The sequence below is a fragment of the Mus pahari genome, chromosome 20 (genome assembly GCF_900095145.1).
Source record: "Mus pahari chromosome 20, PAHARI_EIJ_v1.1, whole genome shotgun sequence".
NCBI lineage: Eukaryota > Metazoa > Chordata > Mammalia > Rodentia > Muridae > Mus > Mus pahari.
The window spans coordinates 48,238,498-48,258,328 of NC_034609.1; the positions used below are offsets into that span (position 1 = coordinate 48,238,498).

The 19,831-nt window shown below is 48.5% G+C and overlaps 1 protein-coding gene across 1 annotated transcript in view; it reads left to right on the forward strand.

Annotated features, from left to right (window-relative positions):
• The window catches only part of Disc1 (DISC1 scaffold protein), a 166,412-nt gene that overhangs the window by 56,349 nt on the left and 90,232 nt on the right, over positions 1-19,831 (forward strand). The window contains exons 8-9 of the mRNA XM_029532416.1: positions 3,928-4,030; positions 14,106-14,294. Of these exons, the coding sequence (XP_029388276.1) occupies positions 3,928-4,030; positions 14,106-14,294 (292 nt within the window). The remainder of the gene's footprint in view (positions 1-3,927; positions 4,031-14,105; positions 14,295-19,831) is intronic.

The window sequence follows — 19,831 nt, forward strand, 5'->3', positions numbered from 1 at the left end:
ACACACACACACACACACACACACACACACACACACACACACACACACACAGCCAGAGAAGAAAGGACAGCTTAGACCCCTTTCCCGGAAGCATGCTGAGTGGCTTGTCTTCCACATAACCACACTGCTGCTGCTGTGAGCAGCCTTAGGAAGGCTGTAGTGTTTATCCCTTCCCTTATTTATTGTTTTCTTTTGTTTTCTGGCTGCTCACCCAGGGGGAGGAATGAGGTGTGTTTCTTGTTTTGCCCGGCTCAGCTATGGGCTAGGTGGACCATTACCAGAAACCTTGCGGACATTGTTTTCCTGAATGCCGGGAGGGCTTTCAGGCAGGGCTGGAGGGCTGAGGGCTGGGTGCCACGACGGCCAGGTTCTGGTGGGGAGCTCTTCTGAGGGACAGATGGCCAAAGCCATGCTGTGTCTTTGCTTGATGGAAAGGGAGAGAGGACAGGAGGGCTGTCCGAGGCTGCTGCTGCTGCTGCTGATGATGATGATGATGATAATGATGGTGGTGGTGGTGGTGTGTGTGCACCTAGAGGACAGCATACGTGTTAAATTCAGGAACACCATCCACCTCCTTTGGGAGGGTCTCTCAGAGGCCTGGAGCTTACCAATTAGGCTACACTGGTGGCCAGCAAGCCCCAGGGACCCTTTAGTCTCTACTTCTCCAGCTCTGGGATTACAGGCTTGTGCAATGATGTGACACTTATGTGGGTTCTTGGGTTCTGTGGGCCCAGCTCAGTCTCCATGTTTACAAAGCACTTTTACTGACAGAGCCACTACCAGCTGCCCCAGCCCTTTTCTCTTTCTTTCTTTCTATTTTATTTATTTATTTATTGATTGATTGATTGATTGATTGATTGAGACAGGGTTTCTCTATATAGCCCTGGCTGTCCTGGAACTCACTCTGTAGACCAGGCTGGCCTTGAACTCAGAAATCTGCCTGCCTCTGCCTCCTGGGTGCTGGGATTAAAGGTGTGCTCCACCACGCCCGGCTTCCCCAGCCCTTTTCTAAGGGCACTGATACTTTCACAAGGTTCTACCTTTAGGACCTGTTACTTCCCAGAGCCCCCTCTTGGTCCCATCATCATACGGGGCTGAAGATTTCAGCACATGAAATTTGGGAGGACCCAAGCATTCACGCCATGGCTCACCCCATCTCTTCTATATTTATAGTGCACTTACAATGACTGTCTTAGTTAGGGTTTCTATTCCTAAACAAAACATCATGACCAAGAAGCAAGTTGGGGAGGAAAGGATTTATTCAGCTTACATTTCCACACTGCTGTTCATCACCAAAGGAAGTCAGGACTGGAACTCAAGCAGGGCAGGAAGCAGGAGCTGATGCAGAGGCNATGGAGGGATGTTCCTTATTGGCTTGCTTCCCCTGGCTTGCTCAGCCTGCTCTCTTATAGAACCCAAGACTACCAGCCCAGGGATGGCCCCACCCACAAGGGGCCCTCCCCACTTGATCACTAATTGAGAAAATGNCCCANAGCTGGATCTCATGGAGGCATTTCCNCAANNGANGCTCCTTTCTCTGTGATAACTCCAGCTTGTGTCAAGTTTATGCACAAAACCAGCCAGTACAGTGACTTCTCTTTCCTGTCAAATTAAGGAGCTGAGCCTGAGATTTTAAAATGTAAATGTAAAACTTCCGTTCTTTAATGAGTTCCTCGGAGGCTAATTTTATTTGTAAATAGGAAAGACATGCAGATTTTTCTGAGGTGGGTATGTGTATTCTATTGCATGTACGTGAGCATGGTACGCTGTGTGGGAACTGAGACAGAGCTTGGAATTCTGACCTTAACCCTGTCCCATGTAGACTGGCAAATGACCACGAGGGAAGAGGCTCAGCTCAACCCAGTTTTCTTTCTTTAGCATACACACACATGCACGCTCAACCCCTTATACTTTCAGAGTGAGTTGGGACCTTCCTTAAGCTCATTACATTTCTTGACTCTCGTGGGTCACCCAAACTAAAGGTAATTAAGGAATAAATGAGATGGAAATAGTTAGAAATAATTAGGATATCTAGAGACTGGTAGGTATTATATTATATCCAGCAGAGACTGAACGAGTGTGCAATTTAATCTGGAAATTTAGAAAGGCAGCTTCATGTTAATAGTGCAGCTTGAATTATGGGCTTTCTCAGCAAAGGAGAAACTGACCTAATTATGATTAAGAGACACTGTTAACTAAAATCAGAGATATTAGAGGAGATCTGAGAACCCTGGCTAACATCATAGTCTCTGAAGTTCTGGAGGTGACAGTTGTGGGTGGATGGGATGGGCGGAGCTTGTCACGGGCATTGAACCAACCACTGAGACAGAGCCAGAGGAAGGTGCCCCACACACCTCTCTTTACATTCTTAGTTCTAACATGAGAAGTCTCAGGACCCTTAAGATGGATGACTCTGGCCGTGTGGATGAGCAGCTGGGGTAGGCTTCGGTGCGGGGGGGGGGGGGGGGGCGGCCAACTCTGCTCTGAGCTTCAGAAGTGAGGTTGGAAAATCCCAGGCACGGAGGGGAAAGTAAAGGCAGCCCAGGGGAGAGGGGCGGAGCATTTTAGGACCCAGGAGAGAGGGGCGGAGCATTTTAGGACCTGGTGAGGTCGGCTTCAGTTCTGATGCCAACTTCTGTTTGATTTCAGATAAGCCAAAATGTTTACAACTAACTGTATCCCTCCACGTGGACCTATAGCTTTCAGTTTCTGAACGGGATTTCATACACTTTTATTTTGGCAATAAATAACAATGCTTGGGGGTGGGGTTACATTCTCTGTGGACTTTCCCAAAGTGTTCACTACTCTTATCCCCACAGAAACTGCTGTGTGCTTTGGCTGAGATGAAAATATAGGTTTATCACTAATCTGAGTATAGATAACAGATACCCTATGAGCTCATAGCCTTAAATAAAAGAAAACAAGATGAAGATTTAGTCTCGGCATAAAAGATAACCTGACAGAACTCGGGGAATGAGACTGAGGTTGAAGAGTTTTGTTGTTTTGGGAACTCAAAGAAAAACAGGTGATGTGTGTGGAGTCCAGGTGTGGGGAGACATTCGATAACCACGACTCTTCCCGGAGGTGACTTGCCTGACTTTCAGTCAGACTCTCCAGCAGTTATCTGCCCTCCTGGTTTCTTAGAGTCTTCTAATAAGGAAATTTAGTAGGTTCCTCTGACCTCAATATCAAAAACCTTAGTTGACTACCTACTGTGTGCCAGGGGCAGAGTCCCTGACCATGAACTGCCTACTGTGTGCCAGGGGCAGAGTCCCTGCTTATTGACTGCCTACTGTGTGCCAGGGGCATTGTAGACAGATGAGGAGACAGCTGTCGGCAGGAGAGGAGCTGGGGGAGACTGGGTTGAGGGTGAGGGACCAGAAATCAGCAAGGCCCTTTTCCCAGGGCCACAGCGGAACTACTGGCCTGATGTTGTGAGGTTCTGCAATCTCAGGCAGGAGTGGAAATGCCAAGGCAGAGGCAGACAGTGATAGCTTTGTCGGGCTTGTGGCTGCTCTATGAGCTCACACCAGCCTGTGTGGGCCAGGGCTGTGCTGAGGCCACGCTAGTGGCCACTTCTCTTCCTCCTTCCTCATCCCTTCTTTCCCTCTCTTCCCCTACCCTCCTCCCACTTCTCCTCATCTACCCCATCTCTGTGTCTCTCCTCCCTCCTTGCCCCTCTGTTCCCTACCTCTCGGTATTGTTCTCTCCCTCCTCTCTGCTCTCCCCTCCCCTGTTCTTGTCCTTCTTGCCCCCTCTGCCTTTTCTGCTTTCCTTCTATGCCATTGCTCCCTAAAGCCTCCTCCTCCTCTTCTGCTCACCCTGCCGGTCCACTAAAATACGCAGAGACCCAGCCCCCTCAACCCCATTCCCCTCTGTCTTCTGATTGGAAGCAGCAGTCAGTGACCCTGCCATTTCTCCTGGCAGGTGTGCTCAGGGGAGAAGCTGTGCAGCTCTCTGAGGAGGAGACTCAGTGACCTCGACACCAGGCTGCCTGCCTTGCTGGAAGCCAAGATGCTGGCCCTATCAGGTAACTGCGGAGGTACTTACACTCAGTCACTGACCAGCGTGGCGGGCACACAGCTGCCTGGGAGGCTGAGGCAGGAGGATTACAAATTCAAGGCCTGGTCTATGCTGAGAATTCGATGCCTGCCTGAGCAAGTTAAAGAGATGGAGAAGGGAGCTCAAGGGTGAGCCATTGCCTAGCATGTACAAGGCCCCAGGCTTAAGCTCCTGGCTAAACACACACACACATACACACACACACACACTCACACACATAAACATACATATGTACACATACACACATATATATACACAGACAAATGCACATATACACATACAAACACACCATACATACCACACACACACATACACTCAAACTCTCACACACATACACACACACACAAACATACTCATATACACACATATACACACACATACACACCATACATCACACATACACATACACTCAAACTCTCACACACATACACACACATACACTCACACTCACACACAAACACACTCATACACACACATACACATACACACCATACATCACACACATGTACTTACACAAATACACTCACATATACACACATATATACACATACCATACATACCACACACACACATACACTCAAACTCTCACACACATACACACACACACAAACATACTCATATACACACATATACATACACATACACACCATACATCACACATACACATACACTCAAACTCTCACACACATACACACACACACACATACACACACACACAAACACACTCATATACACACATATACACACCACACATCACACACACAGATGTATATACACAGACACATTCACATATACACATACAAACACACCATACATACCACACACACACATACACTCAAACTCTCACACACATACACACACACACAAACATACTCATATACACACATATACATACACATACACACCATACATCACACATACACATACACTCAAACCTGTGGACGTTGTACATCGTGGTGCGCACTAGGCTCCGCACCACGATGTACAACGTCCACAAGCAGCACAAACACATGCACATATATACACACACACACATATACAAACTTACTCATACTTGCATACACATAAACATACACACATATATACACATATATACACAAACACACTCATATACACACATATACACACCACACATCACACACACAGATACACACAGACACTCATATATACATACATACATACATACATACATACATACACACACACATATACACACACAAACACACTCACATATAAGCCCACATATACACACATACACAATCACACACACACCACACATATCATACACACACATATACACACACAAACACACTCACATATGAGCACACATACCACATATATTGTACACACACATACACACACCACTCATACACACATACAAACACACTAGCACACACACACAGCACACACACACGCACATAACACACACACACACACAATGTGGCAGTTATATTGCCAGAGTGCTCAGGCTCACAGCCTGGGAGCTGGTGGCTCTAACAAGCCAGGCTCAGCCACCGTCTCCGATAGGCCAGTTAAGCAGACAAGCAGCACTGAAGTGCAGAGGGAGGAGACTTACTCAGTGTGACCACACTGGGAAGGGATAGGGGCACAGTGACCCCACTTCATCTTCAGAGCCCTGGCAGGAGGCTTAGGTTTGAATAGAGGGCAGCATGCTTCCATGAAGGGACACTGTCCTTGGAAGGGACCTGTGGACACCCCGCTGACACAGTTTGCTCTCAAGAGGCCATGCCTTGGATGTGAGTTGTCTATGCTAGGACTTTAGGAAGTGGGCCTGTTGCTCCATGGGCTTGATTCCAGCAATGCTGTAAGCTCTGTGTGTGGTGGCAGTCCATTGTGGGTGACTGTGTGCCAGGCGCTCCTTTTAGAAGTTGGTTATGGGCTATGGTTATATGTTATGGTTATGGTATATGTTATGATATATATGGTTATATGTCAGTTGGTGGAGTGATTTCTGAGTTCTCTACCTAGAACCCATGCAAAGAAGCTTAGGGAGGTCCCTGCACTCATAACCCTGCACGGGGAGGGTGGAGACAGATGGAGGCCTGGCCTCAGGGACCAGTCAGCTTCACTTAGCTGCTTAGCTCAGAGCAGTAAGAGACCTTGTCTTAAAAAACAAGGTGGGCAACAGCTGAGGACTGACCGGTCAGGTTGACCTCTGACCTTAATAACGACACGCCCACACATTCTCATGCCCCTGCACACATGGGTGTGAACACACACACACACACACACACATACACACACCAGAGAAAACTGGCCTTAGAACACGGTAGTATCTCAGCTCACACCCTTTGCATGCCAGCAGTTCTTAACAGATAGGTTTCTGCCCAGGCGAGGTAGCTTGAGAACATGGCATGCAGGGTCTCTCTGTCACTTGGATGCTGTTTTCAAACATCTCCCCTCGAATTTGCTGTTTGATCTGATGCTCACAATAGGCAGGTGTGGGGGTAACTAAGAACCCAGGGGAGTGGAGGGGGGTCAAGGCTGTGGGGTACCTCCTGTGAGTTCTTGAAAGAAGCAGACCAGTGGCTGGAGTCCAGACTCCCCCCCTGTGTGACGGATGGATCTTTAGCCCAGTTATGTAAAGAGCAGCCTTGAAGAGATCTCTGAGATTTATAAGCTGGATGAATGCGCAGCCCATCGGCTTTAGAGGAATCGGAATTTAACGGGAAGGTGTAATAATTACACGCGTGGGTTTTCAGTGGTGTTTTAAGGAGGGGCGCGGTGCCTGGCAGCTTCTGTTCCTCACATCGTTAAACACTAATGCTGCCGCTAACGAGCCGCTCGGTCCCCGACGCAGCCAAGCGTGGCATTTACAACCCTAGAACATGGTGGGTGAGCATGTGGCCTGCCTCGTAACTGCCTCCCGAGCTACTTAGTTGGAGTTATAGCCTCACTTGCAGAGAGAAGGGGCGGGGGGAGGAGGAGATGGAGTGCAGTTCTGCCTCTGAGTTAGGGTTTTGCCTTTCTCAGCCCATACATCTTCCCCTGAGAACAGGTGGACGAGCTTCTCTTCAGGAGCCTAAGGGAAGAAGAGAGTGAAACACATGAGGCAGAATTCCCTCACCCTGTCATCTGTGTTCCGTCTTGAGAAGCTCAGGGCAGTCTTTACAATTTCTAGAAAAAGATATTTTATGTCTGTGTGTCTGCGTGGGGCTGTGCGCAGCCAAGGGAGACAGACGCACGCACCTTAGGAGGCTTTGTTGGATGGGCTCTGTTTCAAGCTCCTCCACTCCTGTCCAGAGTCTGACCCATGACATCATGGCCCGCCGATGTCCTAGAAGCTCTCTTGCTTGACCTCTTCCAGTCTCGGCCGTCTGGGCCATTGACCTAGTGTCTGGGAAAAGCCAGATTGGGCAATCCGTTTTTCTTTTAAATCTCTCTCTCTCTCTCTCTCTCTCTCTCTCTCTCTCTCTCTGTGTGTGTGTGTGTGTATGTGTCTGTCTGTCTGTGCCTGTGCATATGAGTATGGATTTCCAAAGAAGCCAGGGGTGTCATGTCCCCTGAAGCTGGGTCACCTTTAGCCTCATGCCGTCTGGTGTGAGTGCTGAGTTGAACTCAGGTCTTTGTAAGAAGAGCCTGTGTTCTTAGCGGTTGAGGCTTCTGACCAAACCCACAGCTCAAGCTCAGCATAGCTTTAGGGTGAGAAACGAGGTCAGAGGGGCTTCACGTCCCCGTGTGCGTCCTCAGTTGAGGGATGCCTATGGTTTGACATGAGGTGAGAGGAACGAAGCGCACGTCCTTGCCCCCTCCCGTGGGCTCTTGGATTGGAGTGGTCACTCCCTGAGTTCAGATCCTTCGGGGAGAGACCCAGGCAGTCATCAGCGCACACTGTTCCTGGATGATCAAGAAGTCTGAGGAGAAGTAAATACCATGTTTCAGAGATGCCAGAGAATGGGAGAGTCAGCCTCGGTGTCAACACACACTGAGGAATGCGGTGGTGAGATTGGGTGACCTCTTTATTTCAGATGTATTCCTACTTCATTCTGTTACTTTAAGACCGGTCTTGCCAAGTAGCCCAGGCTAGCCTAGAGCTTACCATTCTCCTAACTTAACCAAGGTTGCAGGCTGGTGACATCACGCCTCTCCCAGATAAATTCTTTCCACTGTTGTCTTAGCAAACCTATGAAGGTTTCCTCTCTTCAGCTGCCTCACTGAGGAGTGGGCGGCTCGGCAGAGCCTGGGGTTCACTCTAACCCACCCCCACAACCCCCAAGGAAAGGCTGGAGACAGGTCACCTGTGAGACTCCTTCGGGGTTGGCACTGACTTCCTCAGTCTTTGTCAGCAAAGCCTAGCTAGAGTTATGCAAAGTGAGTCTCGTCTCTGAGCTTGGCTGTGAGGCTTGGCTGTGAGGTTGAATGTGTGCAGAGTAATATCTGGGGCAGGGTAGCAGTTTGTGACGGCTCCAGCTGTGATATTATCTGCCTCTGTGGGAAGTCACCCAAGTTCTCTCTATGTTAAACATTCATTTCTCGAACCACACATGTCTCCGAGTGCTTGGATCTGGGAAAGGTCTGGGTTAGCGAATAGAATCTATGATAGACTTCATCTTTGCTGTCACTCCTCAGGGCTGGGACACTGCCAGGTTCCCGCTTGCGTTGCCTTCATGAGATCAGAGAACATGGGTCTCATTGATAGAATGGCGTATGCCGGGTGTTCAGTTTGTGCCCATGGCTGGTGACTATCTGCAGCACTTAGTCAGTCTGAAATCAGCCTCTTTCAAGGCTATCAGCAGCACAGTGTTTAAGGGGAGGGGTTCTGGATAGAAGTTTGGGCTGGAAACCTGCCCCGTGGCTTATTCCTGTGCGACCTTCTGCAAGATACGGAATTCTCTAGATTTCAGCTGTGAAGTCAGGATAACCATGCGTATTTCAGTGAACATAAGCGCTGTGTGTTACACACCCCGGAGAAAGAATTGTTGCTGTCGGCTGAACAATGAGGCTGTGCCTTCGGCTCAGAGTCCTCATTGTACGCACTGAAAGAGTTCCTTCACACACATTTCAGCTTGAAGAGGATCACATGCCATTCCTTTGAAAGGATAATACATAGGCCAAGGTTTACCCAGATGCCTCCGTCTTCATCGTCAAAGGCTTCCGAGGCATCTGTGGGTGTCAAGCTCCGAGGTGGGGTGGATGTTTCCACTCAGCTTCCATCCTCCGAGTCGGCAGAGCCGTGGGCTGCAACGATTTCCTTCAGTCGATGACTTCTGTAGGGTTTTCTACTAGGCTGGTGCCGTGCTTCAAGTTGTTTGTTTGTTTGTTTGTGGTGTGTGGACATGTTCATGTGTGTGCATGTGGGCACCAGAGATCAATCTCAGAAGCCTTCCATATTATTATTATTATATCTATTTACTTACTTTTTACTTTTGAGACAAGCTCTTTCAGTAGGTCCTATGGCCCCACAGCTGGGCAAGCCTGGCTGGTCAGCCAGGCTCAGGGATTCTCTTGACTCTATCTCCGCAGTGCTGGGATGACAAAGGCTCCGCCATACCCAGCCTTTCACCTGGATGCTGGGGCTTGAATTCAGCTCCTCACGCTTGTCCTGCAAGCGCTTTCCTGGCTGAGCCATCCCCCAGCCTCTGAACTGACTGCCGTGGGGCTTTCTGCCAGGCTGATCACCAAGCTTCGTGTTCCTATCTTGTGACATTTTCACACGCACACAGTTTATTTTGCTCCGTGCATTCCCCGAATCTCCCCTCCACGCCGTCTTGACCCTTCTCAACAAGTATGCCCAACTTTCACGTCTTTCTTTTTTATAACCGGCCCACTGAGTTAATTAGAGTTGCTGGCAAGACCATGCATGGATCTGGGGCTACTGGCGTATCAGTGACTTAACCACTGGTGGCTCGCTTGCAAAAATGGCTTCCCTTCTTCAGCATCAGTTAACTTCTACTAGCTTCTCAGCTGGGGGTAGCTCATGGGCTCCCCCACTGTCCCCAATGCTGGAATGCAGACTGGCTGGATCTAGGAAGGGTCTTATGCAGGTAGCCACAGGCACTGTGGGTTCCTGAGCTCACAGACATGTCATGTCGGAAGACAGCGTTTTGCAGCCCCTCCTGCCCCTCACGTCCTTTCCGCCTTCACTTCCCTCATGGTCCTTGAGTCTCTAGGTGGTGAAGAGATGACTGGCTCCACATGCATTGAGTTTTAATGCAAGTTCTTTCCCAATCTCACCGAAGCCTGAAGTCAGCTGACCTGGCGGTGGGTTGAGCCTCGGAACATCAGGTGTGGCTGGTGACCACACTCAGCCACAGAGAACAACCGGTTCCTCACCTTCTTCTGGATGCTGGCTGACAGATGACACCTTTATCTCAGAGGTGTTGCTATCAAAAACTGGAGCATCCTTGAGGGGACAGTACAGGGACTAATCTTCCATCCAAGCAGAGAGTGTGAAGAAGAGAAACTGATCCCATGTCTGTCTTCTTAGAGAAGCTTTTCTATTAGGGTCTATCAGTTATACATAATAATGTGAGCACTATGACATTTTCATACATGAATACCATGCATTTGATCGCGCTCTTCCCCCGTGTCCTCTCATGATGATCATCCTCTTTCCAAAGAAACCCCTGCTATTTTCATTTCTGTTATCATCATCATCATCTTCATCATCATCATCACTGCCACCACCATCACCATCATCTCAAGTGTATGTGTGTGTGTTGCCTGCATGTATGTTTGTGAGCCGCATGTGTGCCTGTAGAGGCCCAAAGAGAGTGTCCAATCCCCTGGAACTGGAGTTACAGATGGTTGTGAGCCACCATGTGGGTGCTGGGACTTGAACTTTGGTCCTCTGTAAGAACAACCAGGGCTCTTATCCATTGAGCAGTGTGTCCCTCCCTCCCACCCTCCCTCCCTCCCTCCCTCCCTCCCTCCCTCTCTTTCTTGGTGAACTAGTCAGTGAGTCTCCCTAGGATTGCTCCCAGAGGCTGGAGTAAGGTAACTAGAAGCTGCCAAATGTGAGTGTTTGGGGTTGATGTCTTGAGTCCTCAGTGGAAACCCCTAAATGGAGACTTGTGGGACCAAGTGTGGAGTGGGTTTAACTTTAGGACAAACTGGCGGAAGTGTTCTCTGTGGGGTTACACCTCTTTGCGTTTTGAGGGTTCAGGGAGTTGTACCCACTTGCCAGCCTTGGTTTAGCCTCAGTTTAGCTGCTTGGTGCCCATTTGAATGGGATGATGTGACTCTGCCGCCTTTGTTTACACTCCTGGTGACTAATATTGTCTAACACATTTTCGTATGTGTGTCGTCCATCTGCATACGGCCCTTTGTAAAAGGCCTGGGAGCCTTTGTTCCTGTTTAATGCTGTTATTTCTGTTAATTGTTGAGTTGTAAAATTGTATCCTTTGTCAGTTGTCTGTAGCAGATGATCTGTCCCAGCTTGATTCGCCTAGCCTCTCCCTCTCCCCTCTCCAATCTGTCTCCCTCCTCTCTCTCCTCACCTCCCCCTTCATGCCCTTTCCCCTCTTTTCCCTCCCCCTTTCCCTTCTTCCCCCTCTCCCCTCCCTCGTCCCCTCTCCTCTCCTCTCTCCCACCTCTCTCCTCTTCTCTCCTCCCTATCTTCTTCCCCTTCTCCCCTCTCCCCCTTACCTACCCTTCCCCTTTATTCTCATTTTGTCTTTTTGAAATTTCTTTACTTTTGACAATCTTATGTCGTCTAGGTTGACTGAAAACTTGCTGTGTAGACAAAGCTGGCCTCAAACTCCTGATCTTCTTGCCTCCAGCTTCCAAGCACTGGGACTGCAGGTGCCTGGTGTCCCCCTTCCCTGCCCATCCTCTTTTGATGTGCAGAAAGAAGCTTGTCACCGGATGAAGCCCATTCATCAGGGGTTTTCTTTGATTGTCCTGCTCTTTGCTCCGCAGAGCTCAGCCTGTTCCAGAACCAGTTCGTTTTGTTTCCTTACATCCTGCATGTAGCCTCCTAGTTTTAACTTTGTTTCAGCTCTGAGGGGATTTGTGTGTGGTCCAAGGTGTACCCCAGGCTTCCCACTGCCCCTTCATAGGTAACCAGTTGCTTCAGCAGCCTCCCTTGCCCGTTGCTTTGCACTAGGTTAGCTCTTGGAGGACACGTCCACTTTTCGGACTTCTGTTGCAGTCCATTGGCCAACATGCCTATCTGCTTTCAGATGCACTCCGTCTTGATTTATGGAAGCAATAGCTGGGGGTCTTAAATGCAGACTGTTTGATGACTCTGGCTTGTCTAGGTTTTCGCATTTTCTTTTACATTTTAGGATGTGCCCATTCACTTCTACCAAAAGGCCTCATAAAATTTTGATAGGAATTGTATTAAATCTATATGCATCAATCTGGAACAAATTGAAACCCTAGGTGTACCAAGTTTTCCAGTGGACATTTATAGTTTATCTCCACAATTATTTAAGTCTTATTTCCTCTCAGTGGGTTTTTGAAAGCAGTTTCCAGTTCTGCCTAGGGTCTTTTAAACTCACCCTTACATACTTTTTAGTCCTAAGATACGTTGTAAACTATATTTCAGAGAAATTGTCTCACCGTGGCCTGCCGCTGCCGTTTAGACACACGACCGATTCTCGTACTTGACCTCACTAATCCCTGCTCTCGGTATATTTTATTCAGGGTTTTATGGCTTTTCTTTCTTATGCCCCCAGCCACCTGTGGTTCCCGAGGCCACCTGCAATTCAGGTGTTATTACGATCGTATTTCACAACACGTTTATGCCAAGCTTGCTCATTTATTCCCTTGTTGTTTTAGTTAGGGTCTCTGCAGCTGAGATAAGAACACTGCCAAAAGCAACTTGGGGAGGAAAGGTCGACCACTACTAAAGGGAGTCAAGGCAGGAACTCCAGCAGGAACCCAGAGGCAGGAATCGAAGCAGGGACCACTGAGGAAGGCTGCTCACTGCCTTGCTTTCGGGACCCTGCTGTGTTATTGGCCCGGTGCGACAGACCTGTCCAGGGATGGCACCACCAGGAGTGAGCTGGACCATCCTACATCAATTAACAATCAAGAAAATTCCCGAAGGCATACCTATGGGCTGATCTGATGGAGTTAATGTCTCAATTGAGGTTTCCCCCTTCTCAGCTGTGTCAGGATTGGCCATCAAGGGCTGGAGAGATGGCTCAGCGGTTAAGCGCACTGACTGCTCTTCCGAAGGTTCAAATCCCAGAAACCACATGGTGGCTCACAACCACCTGTAATGAGATCTGATGCCCTCTTCTGGTGCATCTGAAGACAGCTACAGTGTACTTAGATATAATAATAAATAAATCTTTGGGAGGAAGTGAGCAGAGGTCCTGAGATTATTTCCCAGCAACCACATGATGGCTCACAACTGTCTGTATGGCTGCAGTGTACTCATATACTTTAAATAAATAGATTTTTTTTTAAAAAAGATTAGCCATCAAATATGTTTCAAATTTTGATAAGGGGGAGGGTTTAATTAATCTGCAGCCTAACCGCCAGGCCAGTGCCTTTCCACCATGCTTGCTGTGTCTGTCCTTAGACATTTGGGCATTAGGTGTGGTGGTACCTGGGACTTTCTCTGGTCCTACTGGACATCTCTGTGTTATTCTCAGAGACATCCCTTCCAGGTGTACACAACCGTTTGGTGATGCAGCGGGATACCGTGGTCACCAGTGTTCACACCTGAGAATCTCACAGTTCACTTACAGAAAATACCAGAATGTGTGGGGAGGCGCCGAAGAGACTCGTCCGCCCCACCGGAGGAGGTTCTGATAGATGAGGGATGCTAAGGGAGGGAGAATCGTTTTCCTTTGGGGTCATGGCTGCTGGCAGGTTGCTCATGGCCTGATGTATGGCCTCCACACCCATGTGCATACGGATGGCAGTAATCAGGGGTTATTAATAGTGAAAAGACATGAAGTTGGGAGGAAGACACAGTGTAGGTACTAGAGGGAGGTCCACAGATATCGTGGTGGACGCGGACGATCAATACGCGTTATGTAAATGCATGGAACTTTCAAAGAGTGCAAATATTATTAGAAACTACACACAGGAAACCTTCCCTTCTCTTCCCCACTGTGCTGCAGGAAGCTGCTTCTCCACAGCCAAGGAGCTCACGGAGGAGATCTGGGCCTTGGCGTCAGAGCGGGAAGGGCTAGAGACATTCCTGGGCAGGCTGTTGGCACTCAGCTCCAGGAACAGCAGAAGACTGGGCAGCGTCAAAGAGGATTACCTCAGGTGCACGCAGGACCTGGCCCTCCAGGACGCCGCCCACAGTGAGTAGCCCTCCGCCAAAGTCTCGGGGCAATGTAGTGCTGATATTATTGGATCCCGTGGTTAGACCATCTCTCTGTGACAGTGTCGAAGAGCACCCAGACAGTTCATGGGGGACATGGTTGGCATGGGTAACAGGGTAGGGTCGCCTGTCAGCTTTTACTTTGCCTTTCTCTGACCTTTTCTGCTCTGCATTTTCTGGCTCATGTGGTGGGCCGTGTAGCTCCCTCCCCCCCCCTCCAGGCACACATCCTGAGTTGGAGGCTCCCTCCCCCCCCCCCCAGGCACACATCCTGAGTTGGAGGTTCTCCCTTTGTTCAGTCTTCCAGGATGTAGGTCGCAGGCCGACACCGGAGGACTGAGAAGGGACCAGGGGGTGACTCTTCTGTTGGGGTGTCCTCTGAGGGTTGATTCTCTCCTCAAGAGAAGGACACGGGTGACATTGGTGCTGGCCTACAGAAAGGCCAACATGCTATATGCCCCGTGTTCCACTTAACAGACGCCACCTGCATATTCCACACATCCATGTCAGGGGAAGATCAGAGTTCAAAGTCCAAACAAGGAACCATACCTCCAGCTGTCAGGGCTAGGCCTGCCACTGTGGGATGAACAGACCAGGTTTTAGAGTTCTCCTGAATGGTATGAGCGGTTGTTCCCTCCCTGTATAAATCAGACAGCCAGTGACCATGGTTTCTCTTGCCAATGAAGCCTCAGCTGGCTCAGCAGCTCAGAGTCTAGCATTATTTCCCTTAACTCTTTAAAATTTTCTTTATAAAGTATTTAATTTTTTATTTTAAATTATGTATGGGGGAGGGGTGGGGAAGTGGGTTGTGCATATTAGTGTAGTACCTGAGGAAGCCAGAAGAGGGCGCCAGGTGCCCTGGAGCTGGCGTTACAGTTACCATGTGGGTGTGAGACACAGGACTCATGGTTCTCTGTAAGAGCAGCTCCAGTTTTAACCACTGAGCCCACTCACTCCTGCGCCCCTCCTCCCTCTTTTAGTGTAGAATAGAGTTTATTTGGGGGCATGGGAAGAGAATAGAGCAGAGAATAGAGGCAGAGAAAGAGGGAACAGAGGACGGGGACAGGGGTGGGTGGAGGGGTGGGGGAGGAGAATTAGGGGCTGGCCAGGAACACATGGAGAGAGAAGTGAGGGGGAAGGGAAGAGAGGGAGAAAGGGATCAGAGACAGCCAAGGGAGTCAGAGAGAGGAAAGGGTCTTGTTTGCATGTTATTTTTGTGTCGGTCATGCAGAGGTCAGAGGGCAACCTTCAGCAGTCACTTCTCAGACCACCTTTACTTGGCTCACGGAGCTTGCACGGGTCTCTGCCTATTGAGCTACTTCACCACCACCACCACCCCTTTTAGTTTTTCGAGACAGGGTTTCTCTATGTAGTCCAGGCTATCCTGGAACTCACTCTGTAAACCAGGCTGGCCTCGAACTCAGAAATCCGCCTGCCTCTGCCTCCCAAGTGCTGGGATTAAAGGCGTGTGCCACCATTGCCAAGCCATACCTCTCTCTCTTAAAGGCCAAACCTTTTATTTATTCATTTGTTTGTTTTGCCACATGCAGCCCAAGGCTGTGTGCGGAGGGAGCTCCGGGGTCCCAGGCCCTGCAGGCTGGCTCATTTCGTCATGACAGACCGGAGCAGGGTAGAGCTCCAGCAGACTTTTGCAGTCTTTTCTTTTTAGTCTCATGAATAAGAAAAACCAAAATGTTTCACAGTGTAAGCACTTGGTTTTTACACAAAACGGGGGAATGGATTATATGGAAGAATAAAGGAGATGTAAACAGATTTGAGCAAATCTAACCCAACAATATTTTCATTTGAATGATGTGTGAGCTCTTAAAGCCATTAATATCTTTTTTTTTTTTTTTTTTTTTAAAAAAGCTCTGTGCAGTATTTGTGAATCTCATCATTGTTACTTCACTAAATACTTTCAAGATGATGAATAAAACATAAACAAGCGGAACGGGAGATTGTTACAGGAGACGACTGAACTGCAGATGGCTCGTGGTGGGGAATCTTTGTGCTTCGTTCGTGATAGCATTATGCTGGGTCAGCCACCCTCTCCCTGTGGGTTTGCTCGCCTGTGCTTGAGGCTGGGGAGGTGTGGCTTTGGATCACTCAAGTGAACCATCCACGTGTTGGTAAGAGCGTTGGTAACAAAGAAATAAGAAATGTATTTCAGGGGCCAGGGCGATGGTTTAAAGGGGAAAATGAAGCATTCTTGCAGAGGGCCCGTGCTTGCTCTTTAGTTCTCATAGAGTGACACCCTCTTCTGACCTCTACAGGTACTGCACTCACATGTACACTTGTACAGAGGTGTATGTGCGTTCACGTAATTAAAACTAAAAGAAAACAAATTCCTGTGTGAATTGAAGCTTCCACCAGTTGGAATGCAATAAAGCCAGGTCATAGCCTGGGCTCAGCTGCTTTTGGATCTTGGGAGACAGCAACTCAGAAGGAACTCTGTGTCCAACCAAGGTCAAATGTAGCTCAAGTGAGCAGGAAAGGCGGGTCTGGGTCTGTGTGGGCGTGATGCACCATAGTCTTTTCAGTCTTAAGCCAAATACCTGTTTCTTAGGTTTTAAAATTAAAAACAAAACCAAAAAGACCAAAAATCCTGTGAGCGATTTGGGGGAGAAGGTTATACACACTCTGAATGCAGTGCCCCCAGGAGCCAGAAGAGGGCGTTGGATCCCCTGGAATGTTGAATTCCAGGCACTTGTGAACCACAAGGTGTGGGTCCTGAGAACCGAACTTAGGTCTTTCGTAAAAGCAGTACATGTATTTGATTGCTGAGCCATCTATGCTGCCCATAGATAAAATATCTTAAGGGGGAACTAGGAAATGAGCAACATATAGCATTGCATGTCTGTGCGCGTGAGTTTAGGTTTGCACGCCCACGTGAGTGGGGGTCAGGGGTCAGAGGTCAACCTGGGGTGCCGTTTCTCAGGCACCTACGACTTTGTTTTAAGATCTTCCCTAACCTGGGATTTACCAATTTAGTGAGACTGGCTGACCAGAAAGCCCTGGGGGTCCTCCTATCTCTGCCTCCACTGGGATTACAAGTGTGTCTCATCTCACCCAGCTTCTTATATGGGCCCTGGGGAGTGAACTTGGGTTCTTGTGCTTACTACTAAGCTATATCCGTACCCCAATATAAAACATTTTTAAAAATGTGATTTCTAACAGTGGCTGGAGAAAGCCACGTTGGGATGGACAAGCAGTTCTTAAGCTCAGGGACGTGAGCCCTCTTGTTCTTCCAAGCTCCTTTATTAGATGACGCCAGATCCTGCCAGGAGGCAAAATACAGACCATCGCTGTCCCTTCACCACTCCCCGTAGGGTTCTGCCTGTGACTTCCTATTATCATTGTTGTTCTGAACTTGACTGTGGTGCATGAGGGCAGTCAGCTGCAAGGGTGACAGGAGCTGCCCTTACCCTGGGCATCTGAGTACCTCTCGAAGTTCTAGGATTCTCTTTCTGTAGAAGAAGGAAAACTTTTCTCACCCAAGGACCAATCAGCAGTGTTGTTCATACGGAGGGCTCTTACTGGTAGGAAGCAACCCTGATAGCCACCAGAGACGGACCAGTCTGTCTCACCAAGGAGACGTCCTCGTGCCTCCTGTCCCTGGCTAGCTTGTGCATTCACTGAGAACTGAAATGCTGCCTCTGAGTCTTACAGGGGTACCCCAGGACCCAGCATGGTGGCCTTGGGCCACAAGCCTATGTTTATTTGGGGAGGGGGCAGGAGAGCGATGTAAAGTGTTTGGACTGGGGGTACAGACCTCAGATCTCCTTGAGAACGGTAACAAGGGGGACTTTCCTGAAGATGATAGAGTGACCCCCTTTGGGTAGTTATTGGTTTGCTTTATCTTTAAGCCAAGGTCTCCTGTAGTTAAGGCTGGTCTTGAACCCCATGTATAGTTGAGGGTGATCTTGAATTTCTGATCTTTCTGCATCCACTTCCTTAGGGATCATGTTAAGGTCCTGCAGTTCCTAATACTTAGTTTGTGCTGTACTAGAATTGAACACCAGGCTTTGTGTACACTGGACAAGCACTCTGCCAGCCGAGCCGCCTCAGCCCTGAGTTGGATGTTCAGATTGGGGTAATGGGAAAGGGGCAGAAACACAACAGTCTCGAGGGCAAAGGGCAACAGACATGGCTGCCGCCTTTGAAGCCATAGACTTCTGTTATGGTGGCACACTCCTGTGAGGAGGAGATGGGGAGAGACTTTAGTTTGGAGACTTCAAGTCACACACTTGAATCCTGAGGAATGCTTAGTAGAATGAAGCAAAATGAAAGAGTGGCCTCCGTGTCCCCTGAACCCGCAGCCTTTATTTAATATGCATTTTAATTTTTTTTAAATAAGGGAAAGTGAGGTGGAAAAAAAAATCAGTAACCAATTTTAGGTTTGTTTTTTTTTTTTTTCTTTCCCTAGAAAAAAAGAACCTTAAGATTTATACAGCTGTTTCTCCATCTCCTGTGTATGACTTGATAATCTGTATTGTACTTTATTAACACTGTTGATTTCATACTAGAACTCAGATATAAAGAAACCAATGTGGAGGGAAGAGATTTCATCAGAGTAATCAGGCTGGAATTTAAATAGGACATCATTAGCATGGTAATGCATTTCTCTAGTTCAGCAGGCTGCCTGAGTTGATCTGGGTTTACAGCTGGTGAGCCTTCAGGACTCCCTGTTGGGAATCAAGCAGTTTCCAGGGAGAAGGCCAAAGGGTAGGATTTCATATTTCTGGGAAATATGAACTAAATGGAGATCTTGTCCATATGGACATCTGATCAACCCCAAGCCATCAGTAGACAACAGTCAGGTAGGTCACTGCTCATGTGTGATGCAGGGGTAACACATGGTTTCCCTGTCCACTGTCCTTGAAGGGGCTTAGTTAAGCAGGAATCTGAGGACCAACATCCCAGGGAACACAGAGCTAGAAGGGAGCCAGGAACACAGAGGAGCCAGAGACCGTGGAGCCAGGAATACAAAAGCAAGTAAGGATGGAAAGGTAAGAACTCTAAAAGCCTACAGGGTCAAAACGAGGCAAGACTGAAAGTGATTGACATGATCCAAGTCTGTATGATGGTCAGTCTTCATTTTCAAGTCACTGAGTCAGCTTCTGGCCTCCACATCCTATGACTCCGTGTTTTTTAACACCACGTTCCCTGGTTGCATGTTCCCTGGCTCCATGTCCCCTTGCTCTGCATTCCCCAGTTCTGTGTACCCTCACTTCATATTCTCTGCTTCTGTGCTCATCAGTTACCCCCATGGGAATGCATGATGGTTTAGGTGTATGGCACACCAAACTGCAGTGCACAGCTCTGAGACAGCCACTTTGTTTAAAGGAGGACCTCAGCTCTGTGCTGTAGGGTGTCCCTTATGCATCTGCTAGATTTTCAGTTTGGCAGATTGCTCTTGACAACCACATTTCAGATGGCCTGGGCTTGGGGAACCTGCAGAGGTGCGTGGTCCCATTCACACACACACAAAGACACACACACACACACACACACACA